This window comes from Symphodus melops (genome assembly GCF_947650265.1).
Source record: "Symphodus melops genome assembly, chromosome: 20".
NCBI classification, from domain to species: Eukaryota; Metazoa; Chordata; class Actinopteri; order Labriformes; family Labridae; genus Symphodus; species Symphodus melops.
Genome location: NC_136710.1, coordinates 8,878,754 through 8,897,067, shown reverse-complemented (window position 1 = coordinate 8,897,067; position 18,314 = coordinate 8,878,754). Strand labels below are relative to the sequence as shown.

The window sequence follows — 18,314 nt, the reverse complement described above, 5'->3', positions numbered from 1 at the left end:
TGTAGGGAGGTCATTGTATCTGTTTGACCTGAGGCAACATGTTTTTCTTTCATAACAAATTAATGTTTTTTTTAATCTATTTTTCTTTCAATGCAAAAAGTACATCTCAGGGCAATCAAAACCTAAATATAATTTTGAATGGAATGACTAAATCATGACAGAAAAAGTTCAATTGAAGTCTGGTGTTGCTGGAAACTGCACATGTGGGCTCAATTGCATCATATTAGCCCACTATTCACCCGGGATACAAATAAACATGCTAGTGTATTGGAGTGGTTGGAGCGGAAAGGGGTGTGACGAGGGTGTTGTATTTCATGTCAAACCACCTGGAGAGGAGACACTTAAGGCGCGCGGGTTCAGGGTGCCAGCGTCAGTTGGGAGACGCACCTAGAGAAGGCCACATCCATTGAATGACTACACTCGATTAACTATATCTGACGGCAAGACTTCTTGGGAATGGACAGCAGGATAAGACCGCTTGGCATGCCCGGGCACACCGCCAACCCGCTCGGTGGTTTGCAGGTGCCCCCTTCCCTCCTGCGCCCCCCACCCCTCTTCCTCCGGGCCTGTAACCCTGCATTAGAGAGGGGTTATCCGCGCACGCCTAAGTGCGCTAGATGCAGAAATCACGGGGTAGTATCCGCGCTCAAAGGTCACAAGCGCTTCTGCCGCTGGAGAGACTGCGTATGCGCAAAGTGCACCCTGATAGCGGAAAGGCAACGCGTCATGGCCGCTCAGGTGGCGCTGAGAAGGCAACAAGCACAGGAGGAGAGCGAGGCCCGGGAACTCCGGCTGTTGTACCCCGGCTCAGAGGCCGGCATTCCTCAGGGGTCTACCGTAGGACCCGTGATGCCAGCAGCAACTTGCAACGCTCCAACATCTGCAAGTTTTGATGTTTTTGGAGGCGAAAACCGAAAAGATGGTGAGTTATATTGCAAATGTGAAGATACTGAGAATATTCACCTCATTCATCCCTGCACAAAAACAATTTAACCATGAAATTGAATATTAAGTACCGAAATTATGTTGAAGTGTTATCAATTACCAACACATCGTCTATAATAGCATATAATTAGTTAAATATGGCAGTTTTACGCTTTTACGCACAGCGTTTTGTGCACACATGCGTAAAAATAATGTAATCACCAATTTCTCACTTGTTTTTTTTTCTTTTAATTTTAGATGACAAACAGTGCAAGTACAACTTTTATAACGGATTCATGGGTCGACCCCTCTATGCTCCCCACATCGCACGTCTCACATCTCCCGACGACAAAAAGGATCTGTCTCCCAACAGCGACATCCCCATGTCATTAACTGATAACAGCGCGAGTCCGTCCCCAGTGTTCGATCAATCACAAAGTCCACCGAGGTCACCTTCCTCTTCGGATCCGGAGTCAGGCAGTGAGTCGGAGAAACCTAGAGACTATCCGAGCTTGGAACGGGATCCCACTGACATCATGGCCAGGATATTCCCCAACCAGACGCGGGACATGCTGGAGTCTATGGTGAGAACGTGCAAAGGGGACATTGTCAGGTCCATTGAACTGGTCCTAAGCTCCAAAGAAAACAAAACGGACTCTGATGTCCCCAGAGCTTCCGCTGGGTTTCCTGGAGCGCTCAGTGCTCTGGGGAACAAGTCAGCTTTCTCTCCACTCAACATGCCACCAACGCCCGCAGGGGGAGACAGTATGTACGGCCTCGGGCCTCGCCTCGGCGTCAGCCCTCTGCGCATGGCATATTCCTCCCCAAACGGTGCTATGGCAGGTTTTATGTCACCATACATGACATCTGGATTGATGCCAGTGTTTCCACTGCGTCCACCTTTGGACTCATACTCCTTCCCAAGCATGATCCGAGACCTTGCTTACCTCCAGAGCAAAGAGTCACTGTGCAATGCAGGTCTTTACACACGACTTAACACGGACAAATGACAAACTAGACATGAATAATTTAATTGTTATAATAAATTGTCCTTCCAGTTTAGCTATAATTCATGATTGAAAGTGCCTCATTACGTTTCTAATGACCGTATGCCCGCAATTTCCTTTATAAGTAAGGACTTTTTTTTAGTTTACTGACATGTTGTAAAGACTGTGTATGTTTCATAAATAAAGCTATTAAATAGTGTTTCTTTTTGTATCATTGCTTCTGTGTAATGTCTGTCTGTCTGTCTGTCTGTCTGTCTGTCTAAATAAACATACATACAGTACATAGCCTAAAACACGTGTTTGTAATATTCCCAATGTAAGGCATGTTATGAATTAATATTACAGTTTTTTTTCAGTCGCTTTGGTACATTTCTCTAATCATCCTCGACATTTGCAAAGCAAGTGCATTTCTCAGAAGAATTCATACAAATAGCAAGAACCATACTTGCAAACATCATTCTCTCGCTCAGAATCCTTAGTTCAACTCTAAAAAGTAAATATGTGTCAATGAACATGTTAGTGCCATCACAAGTCCTTGTGTCATTGTGTATAAATAAGACAGTGACAATTGCTTAGTTGTGTTGTCAACAGTGTACTCTGGAGGGATGTTCTGATGTAAACTATGGCTAAAGATTTAATGACTATACAGAAATGTTTTGATACAGGTTGAGGAACAGATTGTTTATCATAGTTTAATACTTTGTTTTGGTAGTGACAAATTTTAGGGAGAGGAAAAACTTTTCAAAACAGTCTGAAAATACAATATAAAAGTTGTTGGTTCTTTTAATGATTATGTGTACTTCAGATACTGTTTTATATATTTGGAGACAAAGTTTTGGGAACAAATTTGAAAAAAATGTAAAAAAGCCCCCCACCTCACTTTGTACCTGTTCGGTAGAATAGTCCACCTACACATTGTACCCATGATTGTAACACATATCAATAGCCTACTTCATTTGGTATGTTCATTTATCTGTCGGTCTATGTTTTAGTAAATCATGCTTTTGGGAATATGTTTATAGCTTTGGGAATATGTTTATAGTCTCTTTTTGTGGCATCTATAAACAAAGACCATCTGTCATGTTAATTAACACTATTCAAAACACCTGAAGCAAAGTACATCTAAATTTATAAAGCATTAACGGTAAATACTGTTGAAACTGAATAACCTACAATGTGCATTTTCTGTTTTTAAAAAACCCAGAAGCCGAATAACTGTTTTTCTGTCTCCGCCTCGGCAAGCTATTCTCACTCATGATTGGTCAAAGAACCACATGCAGCTCGAGTGCGAACCAATGACAGGTCTAAAGCAGCGTCACGTGACCGCATGTTTCAGGAAGTGCGGATAGGGACAGTTTAATGTTGGACGCAGTATAATGAGTTTGAAAACGCTTTGAGCGGGATATTGTGAGTAGGGAAGGCACCAGTTTACAAAACTGCTCCTTGTCATGCGTCTCCACATCATTGTCGTCGCTGTCGTTTGCTGTGGTTTCGTAGACTCGCGGAAAATAAGAGGAATATCTTCGTCCTGTAAGTTTGAGCTAGCTGAAGGCTAAGTATCTATCATCCTCCTTCAGTCAAACACTACATGGTGTTACATGCTAAAACCTGAACAACTCATAAACTCCATCACAGACAACATGCTAAACATCTGCACCAGGTTGACACCACGACATGTAGTTGTTACTGCCGAGAAATACATAGAAAGTGTAATGAAGGTAGTAGCAATAATGCACGACTTATATTTGTTTGGAAGTATTTTTTGAGTGACTCTGTGCACTGAGCTTTTAATGAAACATTAGTACTGCAGATGCACTTTGTCGTTCTGCTCCTGCTTTATTTATTTGTTTTGTTTTGATTTGATTTGCATTTCTGTGTGTCACAGATAAGCGTTTCTACAAGGAGAAGAAATCCTTTCTGTGCATTGATGGATCCAAAATAATCCCGTTTGAGCAGGTGAACGATGACTACTGTGACTGTGAAGATGGCTCTGATGAACCAGGTAAAAAATAATAATAAGCAAAAGCACAAGCAAGTGAGTGTTTGTTTATCTAATGTCAACAAACTGAGTCAACAGCTGTGCACTGTTAATAATTACTGAATTCAGGCTTTCTGTACGATAAATACAACAATATTTGACTTGACCTACCTAAGGCTATTCAGACTTTAACAACAACACATCAACTGCCCCCACTCCACATACACACATGGTGGAAGATCGAGGGTTCGATCCCCAGCTCCTGCGAGCAACATGTCCGATGTGCCCTTGGGCAAGACGCTTAACCCCGAATTGCGAAAATAATAGGGTTTAAAAAAAACGAGGGTGGGCAGAAATATTCTATTCCAGTGTATTTGGCATCTGAAGTATGTGCTCTGTGGCTCCTGCTGTTTCACCGTCTCATAAGTCACGCCTTTATGCTGTGCCACTATCATTGGTTTAAGCACTGTTATGAACTTGGTTTCTCAAAAGCTGATAGATTTAATTTAATCAAAAGTCAATGATAACGAAGCGTTTGTGTTATATTACCGAGATTTCATCTTGATTTACATGACATTATCTAGATGCACTTTTTAGTCCCTGAGCGGAAATGTAACATTTTCACTCAGTAATTAAGACAGGCTACACACACACAGTATGAAAATACACACACACACACACACACACACACACACACACACACACACACAGTATGAAAATACACAGACATGCACTAACAGGTTCCTATGGAGGGCACAAGAACCTTGTGTTGATTTCTAATGGACCTGCACTGATGGAGAGATGTCGGAGTGTGTGGCTGCGTGTGATAGCGTGCCCGAGCAGTTGTGTGTTTTAGGCCTTGCTCATGGGCACCTCGGAGTGCTCTGGAAGTGAACGAATTCAAAGCAGCTGCGATGGACTTTGTTCTTGAGGCGATGTCGACGACCTGCCCGGACGTCTGTTTGCGTTCGAGCCAAAACTCTCCTGAAACCGTCTCCTGTTCTGCTTATCCTGAAAAGTTTGCCTGCAAACTGTTAACAAAGGCACCTGCAACCTGTGTGCTGTTACCGCTTGGTCAAAACGCATCACGTTGACGGCTGTGAAAGGCTTCAAAGAACAATATGAAAACAGTCCATCTCCTCCCTGGTTGTTTGTTTTTGAAAGTATTACATTACACACACAAACTCTTCAGCAGTCTTCAGACTGCTAACTCCACCTCGCACTGGCGAGGTCCGACGCACACTTGTGCAAGACTTTTGAGAATAGTGGGAACAGAACAGACTCGTCGTCACCTTCGTCTGTGAAAGTCTCCTTCGTTTATGAGACAGTGCTGACCTCCGCTCCTGTCCCCCCCCCCCCCCCCCCCCCTCCTGTAGGCACCTCTGCGTGTCCTCGTGGTCGATTCTACTGCACCAACCTGAGCTTCCGCCCACACTACATCCCATCATCACGAGTCAATGACGGCATCTGTGGTAAGGCCTTTCTTCATTCATTATACTGAATAGGAAAAGAAATGCTCCTGACACAACCTTCTGAAGTGATGAAAATGATCAACAATGTTTCCCTCTTGCTTTTATCCGTGAAGAATGACAACCTGTACCTTTTTATTGGTTTGAAAAAGCAGGTGGGAAGGTTTGATGACGAGTGCACTCGAGCGTACATGCAAACTCCTGGCGTTCTTGATGAGTTGAATTTTTAATGAAAGTTGTTCCTTTTTTTTTCGTACCAGGTTCAAAGTTGTCTCTTCGCTCCTGCGCCGTTTGTGTGCTTTGCAAACACGGAGCAGAATTCATATTTTCACATTATTTCCAAGAAGCTGACGTGTTGGTGTACAAACTGTCACTCCTTAAGACGTACAAACAAACAGATGAAGAAGACACAGCAAACAAAACATGGCTGTGTAACGCACACATGCCGATGTGAACTCTCCGCACACAAGTCTTCTTGAAAAGCATCCTGTCCTCTTCCCAAGGCTGCTCTCTATTCTGTCTTGTAAAAAAAAAAAAAAGAAAAAGTCAGCCACAGTCTATGCCTAATCAGATAGTTATTCAGCCCTTCTTTCTTGTCCACTTTTGTTCTCTGCTGGCTCTGCGCTTTGGAAAAAAATAAAATAAAATCAATACGTTCTGTTGTTGACATCGACGCTCCGTCACCGGTGCTTTCTGCAGCGTTAGGCGGCACGTAACCATCGCTGCTGACAAAAAAAAAAAAAATGAAGGCTTGGAGAATGAAAGAGGAGCAGTGGTGGAATATTCCTCAAAGGCTCCCTCGTCCTGTCTTCCCACACCTTTCCTGCCTCGAATAGAGCCACTTTAAAATCTAACACATCCCTCCTTTCCTCTTCTCCTTCTGGTTGTTGAGACATTTTATTGGCCCGTCCTAGGCTCTCTCAGTGGCTACCATTAGGCTTCGGGATAATTGAGAAGTATCACACTGTGCCTTCTTCTGAGCTCTTATAGAACACCATAGATCTGATCCTGTAAGTGGATGATGTGGAGAGGCCCCCAAAACCAACGAAAAGAGACGTGACATCATGCGCTTATAAAAACCTGTCTTTCATTGTGAAAGAAATCACCAGAAAGTGTGACCGAGAGAATAGTGGGGTCATTTTATCACGTGGTTTTATAGAGGGGCAACCTCAGGTTTAAAAACAAGGCCAAGGCTATGAAGAGCAAAAAACATGCAGTTCCTAGGATGTCCACTTGGGGCTCACTGCAGTATCCCTGGAAGTCTGTTTTGAAATGAACATGTTTACTGGTCTAAATAGCTCATGTCTATATTGGTATACAATATACTGGAGGTTCATCTTTAATGACTCAGTCATCTTATTAAATGAACTCACTGGGATTATTCATATATTTTGACATGATTTGAGGCATGGCTGATCTGACTGTCCAAAAGCTTGGTTGAGAAAGCATCTACCGCCATCATTAGGCTTCCAAGCGCCACTTTAAAAACCAATAGATGATGTCACTGAGACTGCTTCTATGTTTGATTGTTTTTTCATGGTCTACACATTTTATAGGACCAGATTTCATGTAGCAACTAGTGAAGTCGCCCTCTGCTGGTCATTAGAAAGAATGGAGGTTTAATGCACTTTGACATTTACTTCACTTTACTTCACAACCAAGCAGGAACTTTCACTTTCATATGCAGTCTAAGAGTTGGTGCTTAGATCAAGAATAGAGTGTTAGACTATAGTGCTAACAGGTAGCGTCCACTTAGCCTAGCTTGTACATATACTGACAACGTGATTGAAAGGCGGGCAAGGTGTAATAGCATAGGCTCAGCTACAGTCTATGGATAAAATGGATAGCATAGTCGTCCCTTTTTATAGTTTAAGGTTTCTGACGGGATGAAAAAAGATGTTTAACTTGTGACTTGGTGAGACTCAGTGAAGCTCCACTTTGACAGAACAAGGCTTGTGCTTGTTTTCCTGTCAGAAAATACTGAAAAAGGATTTTTATATTTTTCCACAGCACAAGATAACATACCCACATGATCTATTCAACACAAAAAAACAGTTTATGTCCATATTTGACAGCAACAGATCAAATCTTTATTATCACTGATTATCGTCTGGATTCAAAATGTGTTTTTTCATGATTATTATTTAATCGACTCCAACCTGTGATTCTCTCCTTTTCCTAACTATTTATAAGTGACTGCGTTCATGAGCAGCATATTGCTGCTCACCTCTTCCTGCTGATCATCTTCCTCTGTTCTGTCTTGCATGTGCATTGGATCGGTTCCTCCCGGATCCCGTTGCCAGATTGCTGCGATGCTTCAGATGAATACAACAGCCACGCTCGCTGCCAGAACACTTGCTGGTCAGTTGAATCAAAACTGAGATTCAATATTTATAAAATAACACATGCAGATTTGTGTCTCCAAATATGTTATTGAAGGCCCACACATGGAGAAAGAATAAAATATCCTAGGAGTATTTAAAAAAAAAAGTCTGTCTAACAGAACATTTTGGGCAAACGTGTTAAACGTACCTTTTCTTTAACTCGGGGAGCTTTTTTTTTTTTTTTGACATATCTGTGTGCTGGAGTGTAAACTTGCTCCATTCATGGGATAGTGAGTCATTCTCTGTGCCACCAGGGGGCATGGTGTCACTATGATTCCAAACTCGATGCAGTTCAGACCAGTTCTTGTCATGCATATGCATCACACAGTCGTATTGAAGAGTTGATCCTGACAGAGATAGAACTGACTCACCACTTCATTACATTCTCTATTCTCTATTCAGGCCTCAGATTGTTTTTAGAGATGTTTTCATGCTGATCGTTTAGATTCTACAGGATGTGAATTACATTTTGCATCGACGCTTGGTCTGTGGATAGAAACGAACCCGAGCTCCTGCCAGGCCACATTTATTATCTTCTCTGAGATTGGTCATAAGACGATGCTGAAACACAGTCTGCTGTCTGAATGTAACATCTTCGACAGTAACCCTTTTCTTTTCTTTACAGTTCTATTTTTATTTCATTCAGTGCGTTTCAGCCCAAAATCACATATAAGCAGAGTATATCTCATTATGTTTTCACAAGGTCCACACTCATATTGAGTTTGCCAGACTTCAAAAACAATTTAGTGCAGCCGCAGAGCATCAGCCCCCGTCTTATTTACTCTTCTATTTCTCCCATTTGGATTCCTGCTGCATTGTGGGCCCTTAAAAAATTGGATTGCACCATCAGAACGGCCGCAGCAGGGGTGGTCGAAGTTTTTTTTTTTTTTCTTCTTCTTCTTCTCTGTAATGACGGGTCCACACATCCTCTGCTCCCCCCCCCCCCCCCCCCCCCCCCCCTTGCAGGAATCTGGGACAGCAAGAGAGAGCGTACGTGGAGGGCCAGATGAGGACCTTGGATGAGGGTTTGCAGCTCAAGCAGCAGCTGATTGAGGAGGGAGTGCTGCTCTGGAGGGAGAAACAGGTACACGGTATTCTGCCCGAGGAACGACTGCACTGTGACGTGCAGCAGGAACAGGAGAGAGAGAGAGGCATCAGGGTCTTACCTCAAAAGCTTTATCTTGTTCCTGTTGTGAGAAAGAACACTTCTTTTTTTTTTCATACTGCTTTCCAGACTTTGGATTTCACCTGAACAAAACATACTCTCAGTTCATTAGGTCGGTTATTTAAAGTCTTTGGGGCCTTTTGTTAGAACTGGGCCATAAAACAATGTAATTAGGGAAATAGGCTACATTTATTTGGTCTACCTAACAGCCTATCATGCTGCAAAAAAATAGCGACTACAGCCATTTAGTCTGAAGTTTCTTTAATGAGGGGAAGTACAGTTTGTTTTGAGACATTGGAAGATAAATAACTCACTCTTTAAAAACCAAACAAACTAGAAGGGTTTCTAGACGAAGAATAAACAAGCTAACGCTAGCTAGCTTGAACTCAGGCTGCAGCCCCCTGGACGGGGTTTGTTGGCGGGGAAGCATTTTGAAACACTGGCTGTTTTGGAAACCGTCGAGGTGAGACGTAATGAAAAGGAATAGTATGGGGAGCGTCAGCAGCTGCAGAGCAAGGTTTGAGAAGTTGAGGACGCTCTTTTAAATCAGAGGCGCGGAAACACTTTGACTTCCCCAAGACAGGGACGTGAAAGAGGTGAGAAGATAACAGACGAGAGAAAAACCGGGGACGACACGAAAACAGAAATCCAGCATGATGCAGCGTTTCATGGACACCAACAACAAGACGCTCCAATCACCTCTTATACTGCAGCGCCTACAGGAATCATAATTTGTCTACAGCCTCATTTTGTAAAATGAATTGTTCTAAATGAAGTCAGAACGCCTCTCAAATTATCATAAAAAAACACAAACAAACAACTTCCCCCCCCTCCAGTGTAAAGACAGTGTTTCAGTTATTCTCAATAGATTTAATTAACTTTTCACCCGGGCCTCGGTGCTCTGCCACTCAGTCTCTGCGGCGTTGTTACCTGGCTCGCCTGCACACACACTTTGATTGATGGGGGACGCGGAGGTTAATTTGCTTTTACACGTGTTGTGCGGCGAGTATCGCTCTAAATGAGCAGCTTGCGCCCGGTGATATTGTTTTGACAATACGTGTTCCTGGCATCTGCTGCTTAAAGGCGTTTCCATCATCAGACGCTGCCTGCTGCGAAGGTGGTTTGTGACACATCAACATGAGTCACTCTCTATTCTATAGCTCCAAGTCATGCAGAAAAACCCTTTTGAAATGTACTGAACTCCTTACTGTCAGTGTTTTAATTGACTACTTTAAAGTCTCTTACTAGAAAGGTTGTAGTTCCCTGTCATCATGCTAAATATTTAGCACGCTTTCCCTCTTTTCACATTTATAATTCACAACTGAGGCAATCCTTTTTCTCCGACATCATCACCAAAAACAATAATAATGCTCACGCCTTGTTTGCTACTGTGGACAGGCTAACAAACCCTCCTGTGTCGGTAGCAGCTGAATTTCATTCCACCAGGGCCTGTAATACATTTTCCACCTTCTTCACTGAAAAAAAATCCAGAAAATTAGACAAAATGTCAGTGACTCAACATCAGGATCAGGACATGTGCTGTGTCCATTTAAAACCAATTTAAACAACACGACGCAATTGAATCAAATCAACCTTATAAACCTGGAGGACATTATACAACAATTAAATTCCTCCTCCAGGTTTTTTTTTTCCAAAAAAGTTTCCCAAGTCATGGCCCCATATCTGTTACAAATTGTAAACATGTCTCTTTCCGCAGGTGTCTTCCACTATTGAAAAAGAAAAATCTAGACAAGCCAATAATGAGCAATTACAAGCCTATATAATTTTTTTTAAGTAAAATCATCGAAAAAGCCGTTTTCTTTTTTTTTTTTCTTTTTTTTTTTTTTCAACAGTTAAATTTTACTTGAACACATTTTAAATGTGAACGATTTCAGCGTTTTTAAAATGTTCTATTTTCATTTTGTCTTTTCTTCCCTGTCATGATGCTTCGGACGTGTTGCGTGAAGCACTTTGAATTGCGTCGTTGTAGCAAGGAGGGGGAATGGTTTAGGTTGAATCGACACGGGGGAAAAAAAAGTACCCGAGTGTTTTTGAGCCCATCTTGGGTCAACGCGCTCCTTTCCAAAAGCTCCAAAATAAGCAGCAGCCACTTCACAGTTCCTCCCCTGCTCTCCGTTTGCACGTTTAGTTCAACAAGTGCGAGACCAAATTAGAAGCTTGCAGCCCTGGAGTTTGGTGCAAATTGAATTGGTGAAATTGGTGGCTGAGGATCTCTTCAGATGTTTGCGAGTTATATTTACTGCTTCAGTAGCCTCATTATTTTCACTTAGGAAACACAAGCTGCCCTCGCTACACATTTTCCGAAGGTCCAGTGCAGCACGTTGCACACATACAGAGGATGTGTAGTGCGTGCGTTTTGACGTGTCGTAAGGATCATTCGAGGTGTTAGGATTCTTAAGGGTCTACTTTAACACGGCGTTGGAAGAATTTGCTTCACTGCAGAGTATTTGGAAGCACTTTAAAACGCCGTCTTTGAAGGGAAGGCATTTGAAGATGCCTGTAATGAAATGCAGTTTAAGATGCTGCTTATTTGAGACGTTTTTGATTGAAGGCCACTTTTTTGTCGCACGCGCACGCTCACACGCCTGATACGCCAGCCGACGTTCTCCGAGGATGCACCTTCCCTTTTCTTCTTTTCTTTCCTTTTGTGTTCTCATTCCTCCCTCTTTTATGTCCTTTTTCTGTGGCAGCTGATTGGCAGATCGAGGCTGAAGCGTCATCCCCCCCCCCCCCCAGCTGCGCTGCACATCGTCTCAGCACGCCTTTTTTGATACGGCGGGGTTACCTTGGGGGGCTTCGTCTTCGGAAAACCTAACACAATGACTCAAAAGTGAACTCCCTGTGAGGTACAGGGGTTATAGAAGAATGTGCTGTCAGAGACACAGGATGCTAGGAAGCTTTAAATCATATTAAAAAAAAAAAGCATTTATACAATGAAAGCAAGTCAGCACTGTGTGCTGCACGGAAATAAGCATGCGGCTGTTAATGGAATACAAATTGGTATTCAATAAGATCCTCCTTCAGGAGTTTTGTCATTATGTTTCTGTTGATTGTCCCGCTTTGAATGTACATTTAAAAGTAGGAGGGGTGTGCAGTGTTAGCTAATAGTCTGTCCTTTATAAGGCTCTTTTACCTTTGAGCTTTGTTTGTATTCCTTCCTGATGTGAGAGTAAAGTCCAGTCATTGATCTGCGTGAGGTCAGTAAGTAAACATTTAAGTAAACAAGGGATGGAGATAGCTGTCTGTAATGCGTTAGCATCATCTGGAGCATTTCTGGATATTTAATACAAATGATGTAACCAGAAAATGTTCCGATCTTTGTACGGAGTTCATGGGAAACAACAAACATGGTTTAGCTTTTAGTTCCTTGTTACAAACCTAAATCCTTTAACATGTTCTGGGTGTTATTCCCAAGTAAATACCTTCTGGTACTCTTAAAATGGAGTCCATAAATCACTGCGGCAAACTGAAGGTGGCTAAGCAAGCAACGTGTCCTAGAAAGTTAGTCATCCCTGTCCACAGCGAGCAGAATCCATCACTGCTTTATGAGAGTCTCTGAGGAGAGATGAGGCAGTATTGACACACACACACGCACACACACGCACACACACATGCACACACACGCACACACACACGCACACACACGCACACACACGGCGTGTCTGCTGCTTTCATATTAATTGGTCCATTACAGGGAGCGATGATAGGTTGTGCTAGGTTGTCAAAAGCTGTCGTTTTTTGGTCTGACAGCAACACCTCCTGACGCGAGTGATTTAAATAGTCCGCTGCTGTTTAAAAAAAAAAAAAAAAAACCCCACACATTCTGGTTGGTTGAGGGGGCGGATAGAAAATGATGAATGAAAAAGATAAAAGAGCCAAATTTAATCCTAAAAAAAAATCACTATTATAGTACTATCTATAAATTCCTCTCTGTGTCACTTTTCCTCTTTCAAAAGCTGTATTAATATTCATTTAGGTGGCTTTATTGTCAGGAAGGTACAATTTATTCCACATCCTTGACACCTAAACATTAGATTGAAATTCAATATTTAAGGATGAAGTTGTAGCCTAGGCCGCCCATTAGGGGGGGCCGGTCTAAATGGGGATAGCGCATGAAGGTTTGCAAAAAAAACCCCTCCCCCCAAAAAAACTTTGTCCATTCTCAGTTTAATCCACATGTGCTCCTCGGTCATGAGTCATAGTGTTGGAAGAATGTGAGTTTGGAAATCATGACTGCATGACATGAAAATACAAAGCATTTAGCAAACAAAGTTTCCTTGGATTCTTTGAAGGGTGCATACAGACGTACGTATACCAGTAAGCATAACGTTGGTTCTGATCTCTCGCGTTGTGTTTGTCTTCACATCGTCTCTCCGCAGGCTCAGCTCAGAGACCTCCAGCAGGTCGCCGAGGACCTACAGATCAAACTCGAGGAACACCGGAGGAGGAAACACGAGGCCGACAGACTCAAAGAGCAAACGCTGAAGGCGCTGGAGGCAAGCGACAGAGGTGAGCGTCCTGTCACCTTTCACCTGCTACGATTTGGTTGGACTCCATTCGAAGCAATTCTCTACATCGTTAGGCTATTGTTACAGCCTCCACAGGGCAGCCTTCCGTTTTATTTCAGCTCCACCTTACATTGAACTGAAGTAAATTGACCTTCGCACCGCGGGCTGCACATTCAGGATGACAAATGGTGGCACATCAGAAACGCCCATAAGGGGTTAAACACAGATGCCTTTGCCGCTCAAAGAAATGGACCAGCAGGAGGAGTGCTGAGCTCCAGCATATTGCAGTCCCACAGCTCTCCTTTTTTTTTTTTTTTTTAAACGTCCCTCAAACCTTCACAGAGACGTTTCTTGTATGACTCACAGGCAAAATTCCCTTATCGCTCCGAGCACTGGCTGGCTCGGCATTTAAAGTGACGCCGAGACGTGCGTGTGAGGATGTACAGAAAAGTTGTGGGGATGGGTGGGAAAGGTCTTTTTGCACTGATGCCGTGAAGACTGGAGTGGAAAACGCACGAACACACTCACCTTTGAGAAGAAAAGGAAAGCACACTTCTTCTCATGTTGGAATGGCTCGTTCCTCTCGTCTCTTTAATCTGCCTTTATTGATCGGAACAAAAAGAACGCGTTTGTTCCAAATAATGCCTTTTTGTGCACATTTTTATGCCCTCTTCACATTCCCCACTGAAATGCCACCGATTGATTGCGTGTCTCGTGTCAATCCGTCACTCAAGTCAAAGTTTTGATTGCAATAAAGGTCATTTGACTTTGGCGGCTCCTCCGAGCATGCATCCATCATGTTCCCCGCCGTGCCAGCTGACCTTTGCTAGTCTGTCGTCCCCCACCCCCCTCCCCCCCACCACCACCACCACCACCAACACCACCACCACGTTCTCTTGGCTGTCATCCTTTACTTCCATTACTGCTCATCTTCAGGCTGTAACAACCATCAATTTTCATTGCCGTGGTTGCGTTGGCATGTCTCGTCCATGTTGGCGATCCATCCAGGCTTTCATAATGCACTTGGAAGAACAGTTGGTGGTTGGAATTGAATGAAAGTTTCCGAGGCTACTTATGGAGACTTTGACCTGCTTGTAAATGATTACAATACATGTTACGAAAGATAGGCTGATAGACCTTTTTGTCAATATCCGAGGTTGACGAGTTTTGTATGATATGGTTCCATTTAAAGAGCTGAAAAAAGCAAACGGCTTGGCCCTGAGATATTGCTCTTTCTATTCTCTGTTTACACTCAAATGTAGAATTCAGTGGTCTGCATTATAGTATGAGAAGTGTTTTAGTTATTTAGTACTCTTTTTGACCAATCCTGTATCAGCAGGTGCAGAAAGTGCTGGAAACAACAAGAAGTCATTGTTACTACACAGAAGATTGTGACAGATTGTGCTTGAATTTGGAGTTAATACTTCAGAGATGATGCTCTGATTTCAAGTTGGAATAAGTAGAGCTGTTCGTTGCGGCTTGTAAACACAACCTTCAACCTGTGCCCGTCCTCCTGGGCTCATTCTCCTAAAGGCGGTGTGCACGTCGTTTATTGTTTGCACCCTACAATTAAAGCTACCGCACGCTAGCACAAGCTAACCGCCCAGTGTTTGGCACCTGCCTGTCAAACAAAAAGCACACCAACCCTGCGCCCCAGGGTGAAAGACAACCCAAGCTTCACCATTGTTTTGGTTTCGAGCTTTATCCGCGCGGCGTTTCGCCTCGCCTCACTGTGAGGCTATATTTCTCCCTTTTTTATGGCTACAACGACGTCTCGCTAAATTGTCCACTTGTTGAATTCAAACTCTCCCTGGTGCTCTCATTGGCTGTGGGAAGCGCACCTGAGAGAGAAACTTCCAAGGACAGGCGGAGGACATTCTCTCTGAGTGATGATTGAGTGGCCTTACTTCTCTTTAAGTCTAAATTCAACTTTTACAGAGAACGCTTCTGACTCCTTCTTTAAATGAAATTGCACCCCTTAAACAAGGATTCTTTATTTTCAACAAATCTCATTAAACGTAATTAAACCTAGCAGACTTGATGGCCTGTTAAGACATAGACTCAGTTAAAGATGGATGCCTCTGTATGACCTCTGAAAGCAGAACAGTCTTTCCTTGTCTGTTGCTTCGACGCCTGTCACAGCTGTTACATGTTACCTGACAAATCCACAGTAAGCAGGTTTTTAGATAGACTTTTTTCTTTTTCTTCATGAAACACTGTTTGTAACATGTACAGAAAAAAAAAATCAGCAAAGAGATAACGCGCATCTTTTTTTCTTTTTTTTTTCTCCCCACTCGGGGCGCCGATGTCAACACGGCGTGAAATGTCTCTTGCGTGTACTTTCCTTGTCCGTTGTTTGTTCGGTCTCTAACACCCTCGATCTTCAGCCGACACGGGAACTCACGGGGACAAAATCTGTCCTTTATCTCAATTAAATACCAGAACGTCAAAACAAAGGACGTCTCCTTCGTTCCCTTTATGACCTGTCAATGGCATGTCTCCGAATAGAAATGAACATAAAGCTGAGTCTGCAAAGTAATACTGAGCTATGTTTCCCTTTTAGTGCTGCTGTCGCTCAAACATATCTCCGGGGCTTCACACACACTTATTGAGAAGTTTGTAAGGGACAGGTTATTGGAACGTTGCAGTTTTTACAGGACTTGGAAGATATTGGATAGTTTTACCAGCTTTTCATTCAGCTTCACGCTTTTTTTTTGTTTGTGTAGAGTCGAAGACAAATGTCAGGGGACAATGAAGAACATTATTGTATGATACAGCATCGTCTTCAGCATGCTGGGAGTTCTGCTTCAATCCTCATTGAATAACAAAGTCTTTGCCTTTCCCCAGCCAGAAAGGAAGCTGGTCACGTGTGCTTGTTTGGGAAAAAAAACAAAACTCCAATTGCCAACCTGAATAAGCTTTGGGTTCACGTGGAGGTCTCTTTCTCCTCTGATGATGTTTACGTGATACGACCCCCCCCCCCCCCCCCCATCTAAAGACAAACTGCATTTATATCTCTTTAATGGTGCGCCCAAATATGCAAAGCTCCGCTGGCTGCGGGTTCATCCACAGTTTGAGGGGGATTTCCTCAAGTTCATCATTAATCCAGTGGTTGACCTGATTTCTGCGGCGGACCGTCTCTCCACTACTCGTGTTCTCCAAAGGTACACGAGTGCAGCGAGGCGCCACACGGCATCATTTAAGTGTTGCTGAGATTTCAGGTTTGCCTCAGCAGTCGGAACAGCTTTGATTCAGCCCAGAAGACGTTTCAATTGAGTTTTCTTGTTCCCTAAAAATAGAGCTCGACCGATTTTAATCAGGCAGCCAATGATATCGGCTGATATTAGCACATCCACTTACTCTCGGTATCGGCTCATTTTATCACAGATATTGGCCGATGTTACGAAATGTAGTCACCAGGCTAATAGCTTTTCAGTTGTTTCGTTGCATTAGACTTAGCAGCCTCACCCTGCACAGTGTAAAGCGGTGATGCTCAGTTACTCTCCAGTTGAGTCACCATCTTGTCTTTGTTTGATCTTTTGACAACTGCTTTTTCTATCCATTTATCCACAGAGCACTAGGAAAGATATCGACCGATACATCAGTATCGCGATCAATCCCTTATCGGTCAGGCTACAATAAAGAAACCTTTGAGATCCACTGGGACCTGGGAAATGATTCATAATCTCCCTGAAAGAAGCTCCCCCTGATGTCCAAAGGCCTCAGGGAGACTGTCGTTCTTTGAAAGGGGACGTCGTTTTTTAAACCACGTTAATAATGAAGCTTCGAGACGTGGAGCCGTTTCACCAAAAAGGGCAGGTCAACGAAAACTTAGGCCTGAAAGGATGCAAGGACGCTCCGCCTGAAACACGCGTGGGCTCTTCAAAGTCACCTCGCTCTGAAATCTTTTCACCTCCTTTTCGAAATGTACACCTGCTCCTCGATGTTGTTTTCTTCGAACGTCGTCTCCTGATTATAATATGCAAAGTTACATAAGAGGAGCGTGCAGAAAGATGTTATCCTTCAACCCTGATACGAGGCACCTTGACACTTTTGTTTGTTTCGGCAGTCTGACACCTGTTATCCTTGTTTTGTTCACGCCTTTATAAATATCACATTTTCCGTCCAACTGAACAATTTAAGCCGCTCAAAACGTTGGAACCGTTTGTTTCGCCTTCATTCGAATTACCACATTGAATCATTTGACTTCACCCTCCCTCCCGGAGGTCTTCAGTTGAATCCCTCCCTGAAGTATCCTATAAACAACAGAGTCAGTGTGAGACATTTAGTGTTTCTGTCTACTATGAGAAATAAAGTCTGACCCTTCAGTTGCTCTGTTTAATTTATCGCACACTTTGTCCTTTAGTGTAGATCTTTCATTTAAAGATCATTACGATGCCTTTTAATCTTGAAACGAAGGCCATCCATCGTACTAGGTTTTATTATTTCTTTTTTTTATTGTTTTTATTTTTTATTCTATTTTATGCTCTTATTAGAAAGCAGAAATTGGAAACAAAAGTTGAAGACAAAGTTGAATCATGTGTTTCTGGCTCCGTAGACCACCATGGCGCCCTCTATCCGAACATTACAGTTGATGCGAGGGCTGCTTGTCTCGTTGTCGATTTCGTCCTGTACGTGTGTAAAGATGATTTATTTTTTTTCTGATGGGGAAAAAAAATGTCATCCTGCTTTCTTTAAAAAAAAAAAAGTCCATCATATCAGTTACTGTGGAAATGTAAACAAAGGCTGCGTGTCAGTCAGTTTCAGACATTAAACATGAGGAAGGCGTCTGAATATTAGTTTGAGGTTTGAATGCTGTGACAGGCGTTTGTGTCTTTGTATCTTGTCTTTAATGTTT

At 42.9% G+C, this 18,314-nt stretch overlaps 2 protein-coding genes across 3 annotated transcripts in view; both read left to right on the top strand.

Annotated features, from left to right (window-relative positions):
* Window positions 1–456: 456 nt before the first annotated feature.
* On the top strand, window positions 457–2,130 carry LOC306841520 (doublesex- and mab-3-related transcription factor A1-like; the record flags this gene model as incomplete). Its single annotated transcript, XM_079371453.1, has 2 exons — window positions 457–922; window positions 1,183–2,130. 2 exons carry the CDS (start codon window positions 457–459, stop codon window positions 1,932–1,934), a joined length of 1,218 nt encoding a protein of 405 aa, XP_079227579.1. The 3' UTR covers window positions 1,935–2,130.
* A 1,125-nt stretch (window positions 2,131–3,255) lies between these two features.
* LOC306841480 (glucosidase 2 subunit beta-like) overlaps window positions 3,256–18,314 on the top strand; it is a 127,650-nt gene continuing 112,591 nt past the window's right edge. For both annotated transcript variants that reach the window (XM_079371416.1, XM_079371417.1), the window contains exons 1-6: window positions 3,256–3,461; window positions 3,817–3,933; window positions 5,286–5,381; window positions 7,682–7,739; window positions 8,729–8,846; window positions 13,328–13,457. In XM_079371416.1, coding sequence (XP_079227542.1) covers window positions 3,380–3,461; window positions 3,817–3,933; window positions 5,286–5,381; window positions 7,682–7,739; window positions 8,729–8,846; window positions 13,328–13,457 — 601 coding nt within the window. In that variant the 5' untranslated portion in view covers window positions 3,256–3,379. The remainder of the gene's footprint in view (window positions 3,462–3,816; window positions 3,934–5,285; window positions 5,382–7,681; window positions 7,740–8,728; window positions 8,847–13,327; window positions 13,458–18,314) is intronic.